Source organism: Doryrhamphus excisus, linkage group LG1, assembly GCF_037039965.1.
Source record: "Doryrhamphus excisus strain RoL-2023G ecotype Guam linkage group LG1, RoL_Dexc_Guam_v1.1, whole genome shotgun sequence".
In the NCBI taxonomy this organism is placed as follows: Eukaryota; Metazoa; Chordata; class Actinopteri; order Syngnathiformes; family Syngnathidae; genus Doryrhamphus; species Doryrhamphus excisus.
In genome coordinates, this window is record NC_136357.1 from 6,859,193 (window position 1) to 6,876,611 (window position 17,419).

General features: G+C 41.7%; 3 protein-coding genes across 3 annotated transcripts; 1 reads left to right on the plus strand and 2 right to left on the minus strand.

Annotated features, from left to right (window-relative positions):
• Positions 1 to 831: 831 nt before the first annotated feature.
• spi1a (Spi-1 proto-oncogene a) lies at positions 832 to 4,146 on the minus strand. The gene is made up of 5 exons (XM_058075178.2): positions 3,996 to 4,146; positions 3,618 to 3,711; positions 3,391 to 3,551; positions 2,263 to 2,425; positions 832 to 1,301 (listed from the first exon to the last, which is right to left on the minus strand). Exons 1-5 carry the CDS (start codon positions 4,017 to 4,019, stop codon positions 991 to 993), a joined length of 753 nt encoding a protein of 250 aa, XP_057931161.2. The 5' UTR covers positions 4,020 to 4,146; the 3' UTR covers positions 832 to 990.
• A 1,019-nt stretch (positions 4,147 to 5,165) lies between these two features.
• Positions 5,166 to 8,726, plus strand: tmem276a (transmembrane protein 276a). Its single transcript, XM_058075177.2, has 4 exons — positions 5,166 to 5,803; positions 6,056 to 6,169; positions 6,250 to 6,387; positions 7,935 to 8,726. The coding sequence occupies exons 1-4, from the start codon at positions 5,431 to 5,433 to the stop codon at positions 8,180 to 8,182; spliced, it is 873 nt and encodes a 290-aa protein (XP_057931160.1). The 5' UTR covers positions 5,166 to 5,430; the 3' UTR covers positions 8,183 to 8,726.
• Positions 8,727 to 11,951: 3,225 nt separating this feature from the next.
• On the minus strand, positions 11,952 to 13,337 carry fibina (fin bud initiation factor a). Its single transcript, XM_058075181.2, has one exon. It carries the CDS (start codon positions 13,322 to 13,324, stop codon positions 12,701 to 12,703), a length of 624 nt encoding a protein of 207 aa, XP_057931164.2. The 5' UTR covers positions 13,325 to 13,337; the 3' UTR covers positions 11,952 to 12,700.
• Between the last annotated feature and the right edge of the window lie 4,082 nt (positions 13,338 to 17,419).

Below are 17,419 nucleotides of genomic sequence, written 5' to 3' on the forward strand. Positions count from 1 at the left end.
TCTGTGATTAATTCTATCAAATAAAACATGACTTGAACTTTAATTTGATATACCTCATTCACATACACCTTAAAGGGGACCTATTACTTTTCGGCCCTTTGTATTGAGTTATGGACTCCTATAGAGCAGTTACACATGATAACCAGCACAGAAAATCTCTAGATCTTCCAGAATCTGCACCTTTTCCAGTTGTATTTTTTTGAAAATGGTCTGTTTTAATTTATTCCACCGATGGCCCGCCTCTGGGCATGCCTGCTCACACTTCATACGTGTTGGATCCGGAAGTAGAGACTGGAGAGTCTGAAGGTTACTTCTAGATGACTCTCAATGGTAAGTAGCTTTAGCATTTTAGCGTTGGGTTTTCTACAGCATTGGTAACGTGTAATGTGGTCATTACAGGTTTGTTGCGGGACTCCCAGTGTTCAGGTAGACCCACTGATTGTGGGAAATGGCAGTCAGCACCTCCAGATTCGGTAAGCTTGTAATTTGCACCCCACTACATGTATGCGCATTCTATAATGCTACACAGACTTTTTTTTTCTTTTGCCGGTATGGTATTAGGAACTCCAAACACTTGTGTCTGATGGTGGCATATTTAGGAATCATAAACAAATGTATCTTTCCCTTGAAGAAACACTTCCTGTGAGCCATTGCTGACAGTATAAACAGAAGCGGAGCTTGGGGAAGGACAGAGAGCATATCTGGCCTACAGCGCACGCCCATATAAGGAAGCCCGCCTAAGTGTGACATCACAAACCTCTTTCGAAACGTCTTTATAGGGTCCACTTGCTACCCTGTTTGCCTTATGTAGGATAAGTAATTTTTAGAAACCTCAAATAGTGTATTTTGTTCATTTAAATAAACTTTATTGATTTGACAATGACAACAAAAAAGTACATAGCTTACTGGGCTTCAAAAAATAATGAAATTATACAATTCATGTCACAATATTGATAGAATAATGATCTAACTGTAAAAAAAAAAACCCTCTCAGTGAGAGTATTGATGAGAATAAAAGTTCCTTAGAACTTCCTCACTGAACTGGTAGGTCAGCTTCTTTTTCACTTTTTGAATCTCGCCCGTTTTACCATAGTTCCTCAGCGCACGAGCCATCTTTTGGTAGGTCATTTTTTTGCGATTTCCTTTCTGGAATCCCCAGTGACTTGCCAGAGCTTCTTTGTGTTTAGTTGAGAACTGGAAGATACCCTTTTCCTGGTCCACCCACCAAACAGAATCACTCATGTCACCCCTTCTCAGCAAGTCCAAGAGAAACTGGTACAAGCGGATTTTCTTCTTGTTGCCTACAGCAAAAAATAGCAGTATCTTAACAAATATAAGGAACCTTTAACCTATAACTTCTAATAAAAAATCAGCATCTGCTACGGTTGTCACAAGATCTCGTGTCACAAGATCTCATGAGATTTAAACATGACATCACAAAAAAACTGTCTCACAGGCACAGGGCAATAAAAAATTCATTAATCTTTATAATTTTGCCAGCCCCACTATATTACCATGTGTATGTGTGTCTGTTTTCCTCATCTCCCGCCTCCAAACATGCGGTTTCTGCATTGGTTTCAGCACCTTGATGCGTTTTGTCCAGCACTGTCATGAACAGAGTACGTGCGGAGATTCAAACCCAGGTCTTCCCAATCTACTGCTAACCACTCAACCACTGTTTTGGCCCCATATTGTGTCCAAAACATCAATAGTGTGAGCACTTGTTGGTTTCAGTAGTAGACAATAAACCTATACTGTTTATACAAACGTTAGCATGCAGACCTCACAGCTAGGAGACCTGAGTTCAATCTCACTGTGGAGTTTGCATGTTCTCCCGGTGCATGCGTGGGTTTTTTGGAATGTGGGTTTCCTCCCACATTCCAAAAACATGCTAGCATGAAAAACACCTAGCAGCACCTAGGTTAATTAGCGACTCTAAATTGTCCATAGGTATGAATGTGAGTGTGAATGGTTGTTTTTCGACCAGACCAGGGTGTACCCCGCTTCTCACCCGAAGACAGCTGGGATAGGCTCCAGCACCCCCTGCGACTCTTGTGAGGATAAGCGGTAGAAAATGAATGAATGAATGTTTATACATGCGATACACTGGCTACTCTAAAGTATTCAATTTGTATTTCTATAGTATTGCCCCATGGGAAGCTGAAATGTGACTAATTACTTTTGGGAGATACTGTCTCGTAGTAGTTGCAAGACCATTACTCTAATAACAATTCTGCTGTCTTTAAATTGGATTACACTTACTTTCTTTCTTAATGGATGGAAGGCTGTGGTGTTCAGATACATCCTCTCCTTCTGATACTTCAAGAGGGGGGCTGAAACCTCTTTGTTCCTCTTCTGAGTAGTAGTGGGCAGGCGAGGCAGACGTCTGGTACTGATAGTATACCGATGGTGTGTAATTTGAGATCTAATAAGATAAAATGTAAACATGTTATGGGTTTACACAAAGAAGTGACAGGCTCTATAGTATAATGTATTAGTGTGCAGAATTATGATGCAGATAATAATTGTCAATTTTCATCTGTGAAAGTGAGAACAATTCAAAAAGTAACCTATAAATGTTTAGATTTTGGTCACATAATTGAAAAACACTATGATATGAGGCCTTTCAATTCAATAAGTAATGGTAATGGTAATTGAATGCATCACATAATCAGTTCACAGTTCCACATGTCCAAAAGGAGTAGGAAGAAGCAAAGCTTATTAAATCCTACCCCTCCATCTGGCACTTTTACAATCAGTAACTGTTACATTTGTTCACTTCCTGCTTTCCTAATATAGTTTAAGTTTTTTTTTTTTTTAAATCACGTACTGAAATACGAGGTGATATGACCATACAATGACATAATGGGTACTGTACATAGTATCTTTGGAGCTGACATATACTGTATGCATAAAACAATTATATAGTCAAAATACTCACTTGCCTAATAATTGTGTACACAGCGTATTCAGTGTCACGTTTGTTTATTCATTGTGATAGAAGCGGATGTAACGGACATTGTGACATTTCACTTGATCCTTTTCTTTCTCTGCCCTGTGTGTGTGTGTGTGTGTGTGTCAGACGTCTTTCCTGAAGTCAAACTTTTAAGCCCAGCACAGCCTTGCGTGAGATCATTCATCTTATAAAGATTTCATAAGTTAAATGCTTTTGAGGGTAAAAATAGTCCTGTGGTTTGAATGCAGTGGTTGGTCATCATCAACACTCACTCACTGCATGAATCACATCTTCAACTAACCTCATTGTAAAAACAAAACAAAACAACCAAAAGCACTAATATCACTGAAATATCACAGATTAAATGCATGCGGATGCCGGACAAACATAATATAATGTATTGTAAAAGAAAATAGAAGGAACATGTGTCTCACAGAGGGAGGTTGCTCCAGGTGAAGATGACTCTCTACACTGTAGTGGTAAGGATGAAGCAGTTGCGGAGGAACCACAGACTGGAGCTCTGTGAACTGACTGGCCGGATAATGGTCATAGTCTGTCGGTTGGTTGTGCTCCGTGTGGTAGCTCCATCTGTAGTCTTTAGCGTGAGAGGTTCAAAGCATGCAGTGGTGATCTCATTCATGGTGAAATCAAATCCTCTTACCTTCGTAAACATCCCCCACTGTAGTGAGGTAAGGGTACAACTCTGTCGGAGGTTGATAACTCTCTGGCTCGCTTTGGATTGTTTCCTCAGAGGCCTTTTGCAAGGGGGACATTTTTATTTTGGCATGAGGAAGTTGAAATGAGGTCAAATGTAACTATATCGTGCAACATTAGATTTGTAGTTCATAACCATGAAGAATAATTCCTCTTTTGTTAGGTCCAGGTACATACAGGTACTTATATACAAACAATATATAGCTGCAGGAGACTAAATTGACTTACTTGAAAAAGACAATAAAAACGAGAGGTTTTACCGACTGAATTTTGTCCAAAGTAGCTCAGTGGCGGCCATAACAGAGACATAAAACTGAACACTTACAGGTGGTATGATAAAGCCTTCCATCTTGTAGTAGTACAATGTCGAAGCGCCGCATGAACGTTCACGCTTTCTTCTATCGCTTCAGTGACAAAGTGACAACCACACAGCGACTTGATCATCCAAACAGGAACTGAGAGTGACCCCCACATGTCCACATTTGTCAACATCGTACGTCCACTTATAGTCTCCATGAATGACAATTACCTTTTAGATACCCGTGTATGTACAGTATGCCCATATAGTCCACAATTCATAGTTCAACTTTACTATATAATAGAAGATATTGTTTATATCAATGACAAGACACGTCTCTGTGATACATTATGTATTTATTTGTGAAGCGGTAGACGCTGAAACCAAAAGTGAAGTTTGGATTCAGGTTTGTTCCCCTTTTAGTTTGGAATTCAGTTTCAGTTGGGGAAGTGTTGACCGCCAGATTGAAACTCATGAAAACCGAATCACTGAAAAGGCTGCGTCTATTCTTTTGTTTATTAACACGTATTGTACGGTTGGTTGCACTCCAAATTAAAATGTACAATCTTTTATTAAATGGTCAGTGAATAGTGAATGTAAAGTTTTTAAGGTTTACAAATGAACAGCATTGAATCATTTGGTGTGCTTGCAACATTTGTGGCAAGGGATTCTCACTTTTATCTTTGCTCTGTTTTTGGCCTAGAAAAATTATGATTTACCTTAAAGTTTGTCAGTCACAACCATTCACCCTCATATGTATAACTTATAACGAATCTTGTATATTTGTTTTTTGGGGGGCTGCACGGTGGTCGAGTGGTTATCACAGAGACCTCACAACTAGGAGACCCGAGTTCAATCCCACACTCGGTTCTCCGGATACACCAGTACCCACATTCCAAAAACATGCTAGGTTAATTGGCGACTCCAAATTGTCCATAGGTATGAATGTGCGTGTGAATGGTTGTTTGTCTATATGTGCGCTGTGATTGGCTGGCGACCAGTCCAGGGTGTACCCCACCTCTCACCTGGAATAGGCTCCAGCAGCCCCGTGACCCTCGTGAGAAAAAAGCGGTGGAAAATGAATGAATATTTGTTTTTTTGTGCTGTTTGATCATAATTTTGACATACACTACAACTACTGCTCTGTATAATTATTCTGAAGCACTCGCTACTTTGTCGCCATCTAGTGGAGAAAAGTGGTATAGGCACTAACAGTATCTGGGCTAGACGGAGCTCAGTGGTGAAACAGACAACCAAAACACCGCATCCACTGTCTCCATCCTTTTGATCATTTCCTGTTGGGGGAAAAAAATCTAAAAATGATGTCTTGAGAGGCTCCTGTGTCTCCCATATTTCCTTATATTGGTGAACTCGTCGTCGCCTGACAGGAGCATCATCCAGGGAGGGAGAGGAGCCCTGCTGTCCCGTGGATTTATCAACACGGCAGACGCATGGAAGGAACATGGCTGCGATGAGGACTTTAACCGCGGCGGGTCTCGTCTTGGCCTTTTGCGCCCTGGGCCTGATCGCGGTGGCCATCGGCACCGATAACTGGTACGAGACGGACGCCAGGAGGCACCGAGAGCGCTGTAAGAATTACGCGAACAAGAGAACCGACCCGGGTTACATCTACACCTCCAACAACAACCTCCCGCTCCGGATGCTGCCGAAGTGGAGCGCCGAGGGGAGGCTGCGGGCTCGGCGGCATCTTTCGCCTCCAGCCTCGGCGATGGAGTCGCTGTGCAGTCGGCATTTCAACTCCACCGTCACCGGACTGTGGAGAAAGTGTCACCGTATCGGCTTTGACTTGGAGACGGAGGATTTAATCTTTAAAGGTTTGCATTTGACTATCTTTTTTTAATGTTATGTGTGATGAATATGTGAGTCAAATACATAAACACCTTGCGCAGTCCATCCCAAATTTCAGGCCAAGGCAGTATTTCCAAATGGAGTGTAGTAGCAAAAGCCTTGGCGGCCGTACAGTACGATTCTCCGTAACGGTGTGGGTGGAAGGACGGGTGCGTGATGGAGGTTTTTTTTGTTTTTGTGGGAGCCTTTTATTGTTAATATCTTGTTTACATCCACAGGGTTGGTTGCACGTTGCACGCCAATAAAATACTACTACTCTTCGTCGGCATTGCCCAGGAACCTGCCAATCAACCTGACGAAGACAATAAGGCAAGATGAGTGGCACGCACTACGTAAGTTTGCCTCGGTTTACGTATTCGTAAAATGAATATGGTGAACAGTAAAAAAAAAAAAAAAAAAACATCGTTTGCAGACCTCCAGAGGATGACAGTCAGTTTCATTGGCATGGCTATTTCCATCATCCTGTTCGGCTGGATGGTTGGCGTGCTGGGATGTTGGAAGGCACATGACCTCATGCAGTATGTTGCCGGACTGCTCTTCCTGATGGGAGGTAAGTGCACTACGTCCAATCACCACACGAGGGCAGTGACACCCTTCAAAGGAACCACCATACACAGACAGTATACACACCCCTGATCAAAATCATTAAGACCAGTTGAAAAATTGCAATAATTTACATTTTGCACTGTTTGATCCTAAAAAGGGTCTAAGTTGAGCTTCAAAATGCGAAAAGAAGAAATGGGAATGAGACAAAACACATTTTGAACATTTCATTGCAAACCAGCACGAAAGTGAAATAGATTGTATTAAACTTTTGTGCTGGTTTGCAATGAAATGTTTGTCCGAATCCCATCCCTAACCCTAGCTCTAACCCCTACGGCTGGGGTTAGGATTAGGGTTAGGGATGGGTTTAGGATTAGGGTTGGGTTAAGGCTAGGGTTGGGGTTAGTGTTAGGGATGGAGTTGGGGTTAGGATTAGTGTTAGGTATGGGGTTATTGTTAGGGATAGTGTCGGGGTTGGGGATGGGGCTAGGACTAGGTTTAGGGCTGGGTTAGTGTTAGGGCTAGGGCTAGGTTTAGGATTGGGTTAGTGTTAGGGCTAGGGTTAGGGTTTTTTGTCTCACTCCCATTTCTTCCGGTCTTAAAATTCTTAAAATTAAAAAAAAGTAGTGTATGACATATTTCACATATAATGTGCACATATGGATAATAATCACATCAAATGGAGAAAATTGTTTCATGCCATTTCCCTTTGACTTGTGCTTTATTCAGTTTGAAAATATATGTTTTTCATTGTACAACATAATGATATCCAATAATGCATAAAAATGCCTCAAATCAGGCTCAGTTTTTATTGACACGGTCATAGAGGTATTAACAATATGTTTGCTATTTGTTAGAATGACTCATTGGTGCTCAAAGGGGGTACCTCAGATACCACCCCCCCTTTTCCCCATAAAGACATGAACAGTGTAGAACCTTATTGGTATTTTTATTGTAACAGAGACAGAATGTGAAAGTAATGCAGGAAAAAACAATATAAATAAGGTTTATTCACATTTGAACACACATTTTTTATTATAATCCCAATAGAGTACACTTTATCTTGCACAAAGCCTTAATTTTAAATTGCATGCAGAGGTAGATAATAGGCAGCAACTGTCATCTCTTGGAGTTCATAGTATTCACAGTATTTGCTCACAGCCATAGGTATTTCCACCTATGTATTTTCAGACAGCGCTATTTAGAAAACTCAGAGAACAGTGTCTATAGGAAACATAGTGGTTCATCGAATGAGGCATTAACTGGAGCATTTACGCTATTTGATCAATGGTAATGGTAATGGTTTAATTTCATTTGAACATGCATCAGATTACAATTGAATGCATCACATAATCAGTTCACAGTTCCACATGTCCAAAAGGAGTAGGAAGAAGCAAAGCTTATTAAATCATACCCCTCCATCTGGTACTTTTACAATCAGTAACTGTTACATTTGTTCACTTCCTTCCACTACCATAGATTAGATTTGACATTTTTCCCATCATCTACATTCACAACATGTTCGGTGACACATGTTTTGTTTCCTCCCTCCAGGAACCTGCTGCATCATCTCTCTCTGCACTTGTGTGGCGGGAATCAACTTTGAACTGTCGCGCTACCCTCGCTACATGTTCGGAATACCGGAAGACATCAGTCACGGTTACGGCTGGTCCATGTTTTGTGCCTGGGGTGGACTGGGACTGACGCTGCTGGCCGGGTTCTTGTGTACGCTCGCTCCTTCCCTCTACCCACCGCACACCCCAGTGGCCCACAAGCCCCGGCAGGAGAACGGCTGCGTGTGACGGGCTGACACTAAACCTGACACAGACAATGTTAGCGACCCGCACCGACCACAGTGGCGGGCACCGTGCTGATGCAGCCTCCACGCGTCGGTGGTACATAGAAAGCACAAGAACAGGAAGAAGGGGAGGTTGATATATGACTGGTGCTTTTATGCCATCACCTCCTCCACGATTGAACTATTCAGTGTTATGCTTGCTCTCCAGGAGGACACTACTTCAACACATTTGTAAACACATTTCTCCTCTACCGTACGAAAATAGAAAAAGGATCAATAGCACAACCTTGAAACCTGTATTATATATGAAACCATGTGGATGTGTACTGTCACATTTGAAAGGGCAACCCGTGTATCATTATGTACTCATTCAGCACAAGTTATGTACATGTACCTTCTGAATCATATGTATGCAGATGCATTTGTGTTTATTCAAGGAAAAAATATGGAACATCACGTCCAAAACTGTGTTCGACTGAAATGTTTTTTTTTTTTTGTTGTTGTTGTCGAGGTCATCGATCCCTATTTTTGAAAAATAAAAGAGTCATGCAAAATGTTTTCTGTCGAGTATAAACCGACACTGAAAGAAAATGTCTCAGTTTTGATTGACAATGAGATGAGATGCCAAAATTCATATTTAATGGTAACAAAAAGTAGCATAAACAACCTCGCTTAGCGGGATGTAGCCAAAAAAAGGACTATAAAATTTGCTTTGAAATTACAATTAATGTCCTTGTTAGTGCAAATATGTATGTGGCAAGTACATCTGCAGAGTACAACATCTTAAGGGGCCAAACAATACGGGGGCCTTGGGGGTCTCAGTGGACTTCATTAATGTATGATGCCTAACCTGATTGCACCTGAAGCTGTTTGCACCTATTTCAGCTTTTCTGACACCTGACACAACCCCAACCAGGAATCAAACCTGGTGTAAACTCTAAGTGTGTACTATTCCCAAGTGGCCAATAATCTTTACATATTTTCCTCACCTTTATTTGAAATGGACAGTGCATATTAATAGAGAAAAGTACATTGATAATATTCGTTTTTACTATAAAACATAGACCAGGGTTCAATTCCACCCTCGGCCATCTCTGTGTGGAGTTTGCATGTTCTCCCCGTGCATGCGTGGGTTTTCTCCGGGTACTCCGGTTTCCTCCCACATTCCAAAAACATGCTAGGTTAATTGCCGACTCCAAATTGTCCATAGGTATGAATTTGAGTGTGAATGGTTGTTTGTCTATATGTGCCCTGTGATTGGCTGGCTCCAGCAACCCCCGCGACCCTCGTGAGGAAAAAGTGGTAGAAAATGAATGAATGACTATAAAACATTGTTGTTCTAGTGAGCCTTCCTCAGATAGAAATAATGAACCGACACATCATTATCACATGGTCTGCTGCCTAATGACTTCATTTACACCTCGGCAGTTTGAAATAAAATTTTACTGTCGAGCTGCACATAAAAACACACTTTGGCAAAGTGTTGACTTACTGCAGCTGGCACATGAATGTGGTGGTGTAAAAATAACAAGAAGTACTTTTGGATGGTAAAGTCTGACAAAATCCTTATAGGTTCCATCACCAAGGCCAGAAACCTGTACATAACATCATTTTTTCCCCTCCATGTTGCTTCCACTGAACTTTTCTGGTCTGGGAGGTGTGGGAGACTCCTAGACCCTCGTCAGGGGTCCCAAATGAGCACAAAGGGCATTTATTTTCAACCAAAGTGCTAAGGGTGGACCCTAACACAAATGGATTCATGTTGCTTCCACAGAACCTTTCTGGCCTGAAAGGTCAGAAAAGCTCCTTTCTCCTCATCAGGAATTACGATTACGAATTAATCGACCCAAAATTAACTAATTACGACCCAAAATTTCCAGAAAACGTCACTTTTAAGAGAGGAGAAGGACCTTAAAGGGGAACTACACTTTAAAAAAAAATGCCCATCATTCACAATCCTTATGTGAAACATGAAAGCATATTTCTTTCCCTTTTCTGTGCATTTTAAGGCGTATTAATATGAGCTAGCTAACAATGCACTTCATTGGAACACACAAAAGCAACCTTTAACAGCGTTTTATTGTTTGATATACATGCTGTGGTGTAATCATGCATTGATGATAACATGTAAAGTATCTTGCAGTAAAATATTACTGAAACTTATTTCCTTATTGGTTTCCCAAATTAACAATATCGCTGGTTAATATACATATCCGTTATGTAAATAGAAGACTGTTGGCGTTTTTGTGAGGTCTTTTTTGTAAGGGCTTTAGCGTCAAAATACATATTTCCCATTAAGTCCATTGTTAGCTAGCTCATATTAAGTTGTTCAACAAAAGGGCAAAAAAACTGGATTGTGCAGTTCAACAATCCAGAAAACAGAAAGCCTTTTTTGCCTTTGCCATCAGGAGGTTATGATAGTGTGAATATAATGACGGAGAATGACATGAAAAATGGATTTTAGTGCAGATCTGGTTATATGGTCTTAAGCTTTTAATGAATTGATGAAGAACCTGTTTGAGTTTAATAATGCACAATAGTCCAAAGTTTATTGGTTTATTTAAAGAATAAAGATTCAGGGTTTTCTTCTTTAACGTCACACGTTAGTATCCCAGATCAGCTGTCGTCTGCATTCCTGACCTTTTCCTTTAAATATGTTTGTGAGGAGAACACAGCAGGGCTGCTTGCTGTAAACCATCACTTCCATGCCACAAAAATGTATGCTTCTGTCGGAAGAATTAATAACTGGAGCACAAAAAAAAAATAAAAAGACCAAATTGGAGGGTCTTACTGTGAGCCTCTAGAGCAGGGGTCTCAAACACGCGGCCCGCAGGCCAAAGTTTAATGTTAGTGCGGCCCGCGCAAGTTTGATATGGATGCTGTATGGTATCATGTACCCAGAAAAAATTATTACATTTGATTAATGTTCATGTTAAAGGTTAAATAACTGTTAATAGTTATCCTCCCTATCCGTGTGGAAGTGGTAAGTTTTTGGCTATTTTATTTTCCCTATTTAAGGAAATAACTTGAAGGCTACCGTTTAGGTCGCTAGCTCTCTAGTTTGCGAGTTAGCATGTGTCTCAAGACCCTGCAGTTGCGCAATATGTTGTAAATAAAAAGAGTATAAATGTGACTATAGTAGTGTTTTGTCATGTCTACAGGGCTCTAATAATGCTTTGTTCATTTTAATCTGAAAAAAATAATTTGTCTACCCGCCAACTATATGTGGTTTCTTAAGTTTTTATTTGCAGTTTTATTATTATTATTATATTTATTTATTACTGATTGATTGATTTTCTTTATTCTTGATTTGTTTATTTATTTTTCATCTTATTTTGTGTAGAAAAATAAAAAGTAAGATATTTGAGAACAGTGGAATGTTTTATCAGAGCTTTTCTTGTAGAAAATTGGAACCACAGCGAAGTTTTTAAATTTTTTTTGTTTTTAATAAATGTGTGTTTTTTTTTTTTGGAAAACCTGATGCGGCCCTGTCTCACCCAGACCCTAGCTCTAGTGGCCCCAAAGTAAATTGAGTTTGAGACCCCTGCTCTAGAGGTTACATTTTCTTTGAGTCAAACCCTGAAAGCTCCTCTGGCCTACAATGCTTTGCTCTGCTCTATTACACAGAGCTGTTTTGAAAAAAAAAAAAAAAAAAAAGGGGTCCCACAGGGGAAGCTGGAGTGTGAGGGAAACCAGACGGAGGAAATCACACCCAGTTGCGCCCAGTGGCACGCAGCACATCTGGCCCCAAAACATGTGCGCAGGCATTATCTTTGGCACTTTTATTACGTGAATACCATCCACGCTTGTTGCAGACAGGAACAAGAGCCAAATAAATCAAAAATAAACACCTTCATTAGTGAGAGTGAAACACAGAAATAAGTCACTAAACATGTACTTGTTCTTATTTACACCATTTATTTATGCATTTTTTACATTTATGTTGAACTTAAGACACGTTTTTCAATGTTTTGAGCTTATATGGAATGACTTTTCATGCATTGTGTGCCTAGTAATTAAGAAAAAAAAATACATAAAAACAAAATAAACACACAATTTTGTCAAAAGAGCGACTCCAAAGAGTTTGATATTGATCATAACAAGTGGCTGCCATTGAGTATGTATTTTTATCCCGACTAAAGTACTTCCAGATGGAGGTGGGAGGCAGTGAAAGAATCCAGACTCCAATTAACGAGGTACACTTGAAGGGGACACTCAAGTCTGCCACTTATACACACACACACACACATATATATATATATATTAATATGTGGTTTCATATGGGTGTTTACAATACAATGAACCAGTTAGAAGATTATTTCAGCATACAAAAAATAGTTAGCAATATTCAAAAGCCGTAACATTCTATTTTTAAATATATTGCCACTTGAGTCAGAGGAATGTGCTGATGTTTGTGATGACACATTTCCAAGAAGTGGTGATGCTTCATAGCTGGTTCCCCAATCATATGAATATGAATGTCCACAAAGAAAAGCTGAGTTTATATTAATAATAAATGGAATTATGATCCTGGATTGAGATACTGTGTTTTAAGGCGGCTCAGTCTGCTCCCATGGGTGCGAATGATGAGAGACAGCAGCTCCTGTTTATCTTTCAATCCAGCCGAGATGTCCTTCGTGTCCCTCAGGGCGTCCCTGACGTCCCCCACTTGTTTGAGGACAAAGCTGCTTAGTTGCTGCTCCTCTTTCAGATCACTTTCCTGACTCTGCTTGAACTTCCCCTCCAGCTCCTCCAGAGATTTATCCACGCCGGAGAACGCCTCGCCGATCTGAGAGATCTCCCTCTGGAGGAATTGGCCGTAGCTTTCTTCTCCGTCCAAGTCGTTGGTTACTGACCGCCCGATGCTCTCCAGCAGCCGCGCCGCGTCCTCCGCCTGCAGGCGGGCGAGGATGAGATCCTCCCTCACCATCGCGTCGCTCTCCTCCTCCTCGATGGAGCACGGAGAACCGTCCGAGAACCTAAAGACCATTTGGCACTTTTCCGGGTCTTCGGTGTCCTCGTAGTCGCCGTCCGGGACGTAGAAGTGGTGGAAGGTGCCGTTGGAGATCTCGGCTTGGAGGGGGCCGTTGTAGACCGCCGAGCCCAGGGGCAGACATGTCAGCACGATGAGCACCAGAGGATCCATCGTGCGCCTCCTCTGCTGCTCCCAGCATGTGTACTGGGAGTCGGACCGGGAGCGGAGTTTTCATCCAGAGTCATGTTACACAGCCTCCTCCCCTTCCTTCACGTACACTGGGGAAACTGACCCTGGGTCCCTGGGTCCCTGGGTCCCTGGGTCCAATAGAGCCACTGTATTACTTTTGATTCTTTTGTGTGTCCATCATGATGACCAGGGTCCCTGGGTCCCTGGGTCCTTGGGTGCCTGGGTCCCTGGGTCCCTGGGTCCCTGGGTCCCTGGGTCCCTGGGTCCCTGGGTCCCTGGGTCCCTGGGTCCCTGGGTCCCTGGGTCCCTGGGTCCCTGGTCCAATAGAACCACTGTATTAGTTTTGATTCTTTTGTGTGTTCAGCATGATGACCAGGGACCCTGGGTCCCTGGGTCCCTGGGTCTCTGGGTCCCTGGGTCCCTGGGTCCCTGGGTCCCTGGGTCCCTGGGTCCCTGGGTCCCTGGGTCCCTGGGTCCCTGGGTCCCTGGGTCCCTGAGCCCCTGGGTCCCTGGGTCTCTGAGTCCCTGGGTCCCTGGGTCCCTGGGCCCCTGGGTCCCTGGGCCCCTGGGTCCCTGGGTCCCTGGGTCTCTGAGCCCCTGGGTCCCTGGGTCCCTGGGTCCCTGGGTCCCTGGGCCCCTGGTCATCATGCTGGACGCACAAAATAATCAAAAGTAATACAGTGCCTCTATTGGATGTCACTAGAACAGGGGTCTCAAACTTGCGGCCACGGGCCAAATGGGGTCCGCAGTACGCTAGTTTGAGGCCCTCGCCTTGATATGAAAGTTTAATGTGCAAGTTTGATATGGATGCTGTATGGTATCATGTACCCAGAAATGACAGCTTAAATTGTTTATTTATTTTTTCATTTTATTTTGTGTAGAAAAATAAAAATTAAGATGTAATGTAATTAAATTAACAGTGGAATGTTTTATCAGAACTTTTCTTGTAGAAAACCGAAACCAAAGCACTGAAAAAGTGAAGGTTATAGCAAAAGCACAAGCATTGAAGACAGTTTATTTATTTATGTTTCTGTCTTTAATAAATACATATGTTTTTTTAATCCTGATGCGGCACAGCCTCACCCAGACACAAGCTCCAGTGGCCCCCCAGGTAAATTGAGTTTGAGACCCCTGCACTAGAATGTATACTACCAGGTAAAATAAAGTTAATAGTTAGATAAAGGGTCATATGTGTCCTTATAGATCCTTTTTATCAGCACCGAATGTGGGAAAAACAGGTCTTACTTTACACTGAACACACAAAACTACAGTACGACTAAGGAACTAATGAAGAACTAATGAGAAACTAATGTTTGTTCCTCATTAACTACTGTTATTTTGTGTTTTTCTTCAGTGAATAGGTTAACATGTTGCTATTAGGTTGCTAATGTTTGAGTCCTGCTGTCCCACTCATTACATTATTGTGTCTGATACATCATATTTAATATGTTGGAGTTTCAGTATACATGTAAAAAGTGGATAAGTCCCACACAGAGAGTATATAAGCTATGTGTTTAGTATAGCAAACAATGACTACATTCAGTGTGAGTAACATAGTATTACACGGGACATGGGCCAAACAAGAAACACTACACAGCAGTATTTTAAATTCCCCCCCTTCACTGTCAAGTAAGTTGAGGTCTTAATGTCTAAAAAAAACGATGTAGAAAAGCACCATTTAAAAGTTTTCCTTCTCCAGATATTCCCACTGAATCCACACATTCAGAAGCTCAGCTGTTCATTCATCTCTTAGGAAAACACAGGAGCAGTTCTTCAATGGTGTTGAGGATGGTTTTAATTATAGTGGATTGCAAAAGCGAGAATGACACCCCAAGTTTGGCTCAAGGGATCATATTGCAGACACTCCCCCATGGCCATGATCCCGTTCTGCTGCATATCTCGGCTTGGATAATTACATCATCACAGGGTGGTCTCGACATGTCAGCAACATTGTGGAACCATATGGCCAACGTTAAACATAAGGCTGGAAATAATCCTTTATGTTGTCAGCTTTTGTGCTGGTATCAGTGTTAGATGAAGAATGTAGCAATGCACCTTTTCATGGAAATAGACATAATCTATCATACAAGTGTACAAATAAATTAAACACTTTGTGTTTTGTCTCATTTTTAAACTTACTTACTTACTTTCTGCCATTCAACAGTGGTGAACCTTCCCAGGAGCCGACTAAAATTAGGGCAAGAGCACAGCGACGACTCATCCAAAAGGTCACAAAAGACCCCACAAAAACATCCAAAGAACCGCAGGCCTCACTCGCCTCAGTTCAAGTCAATGTTCATGACTCCACCGTAGGAACCACATGGTTCCAAGACAAAAAGCAACAATAATAACATTAAGACTCATTTCAATTGTGCCAGAAAACATCCCCATGATCCCCAAAACCCTTTGGGAAAATACTTTGTGGTCTGACGAGGAAAAACTGTGAATTTTTTGGAAGGTGTGTATGTATGTCCCATTATATCTGCCGTAAAAGAAACTAAAGCATCATACCAACAGTAAAATATAGTGGTGGTAGTGTGATGGTCTGGCGCTGTTTTGCTTCTTCAGGACCCGGGAAGACTTGCTGTGATAAAAGGAACCATGAATTCTGCTGTTTCTTTAAAAAAAAAATCCTGAAGGAGAATATCCAGCCATGTTTATGACCTCAAGCTCAAATAAACTTGGGTTTCTGCAACAAGACAATGATCCCAAACACACCAACAAGTCCACCTCTGAATAGCTGAAGAAAAACTAAATGAAGACTTTGAAGTGGCCTAGTCAAAGTCCTGACCTGAATCCTATTGAGATGCTGTGGCTTGACCTTAAAAAGGCACTTAATGTTGGAAAACCTTAAAGATGAGTTGGCCACAATACTGTGAGAGAGTCATTGCAAGTCTCTCAAACACTTGATTGCAGTTGTTGCTGCTCAGGATGCCCCAACCAGTTATTCGGTTTACTTTTTTAAAAAATCCCTTTTTGTGAATGTGCGAGGAAACCCGAAGTACCCGAAGAAAATTCCACACATTGACGCCCAAGCGGAGAATCCAACTGCACGGCCAACATGCTAACCACTCGTCCACCGTGCGACCATCTACAAATAATGTGGTGTCCAATCATCATGATTGTTATCACAGACATTTATTTCTGCTAGTGCAAGGTTTTTTTTGGCCATCTTTTCACATGCTTTTTATGATGTGCCGGTGATTGAACATTACAAAACTTATTCAACTGGTGGGAGATCATGTCAAAAAGACTAGTCTTATGTTGATTGGTGTATATGGAGACATAAGAACCTTACATACATACACAGCCTATTCAACTACATGGCAAGATAAATACAATGGAAGCTGCATGAAAAGGCAACTGTTGACATTTAATTTCCTCAGATTAGTCTGGACTGACAGTCACGTGAACTCTCAACTGACAGGAGCAGAAGCATGAAAGCAGCAGCTTAAACATAAAATTAAAAACTAACCAGTACAAGCACCCAGGGGGTAGAACATACCAGAAGAACATTTTTGCCTCATTCCGGGCCTCCACAATGTCAAACATACTTGTCACTGATGAACTCCATGTTTCAAGATTACCAGAGAACACAGGAACCACGTGTGACAAATAACAAATAAATAGGTCAAAAATCGAGAGCGGGGATGATTTTCTTTGGAGAATAGCAAGGGTCAAGAACTCAAACAGGAAGTGGATAAAAAGACAGACTTGGACAGGAAACCAAGGCTAAACAGACGATTATTTTGACAGCGTAGAGCTGATGATCTTGTTGATACTTGTTGCACGGTGTTTGAACTGAGCAGGAAACTGAAGCGAGAGTGTTTCATGTCAGCATGTCAGTGGGCCGAGTTATTGGGACACGTGCGTTCAATTACATCATGGAGGACGGCCATGTTTTTCTTCTTTTTCCCTTTCAAGTTACAAATGTGAGAAAACACAGGTTGTAAAAAGCTAGGGAGGGGACCAGGAAGGCCGAGGATGGAAAACAATCAACTTCTAACTGCTAACTGGATTTTTCTTCACGGTGGGACTTTGTTTTTTTGGGGTGGGGGGGCTGGAAACATCCACTGC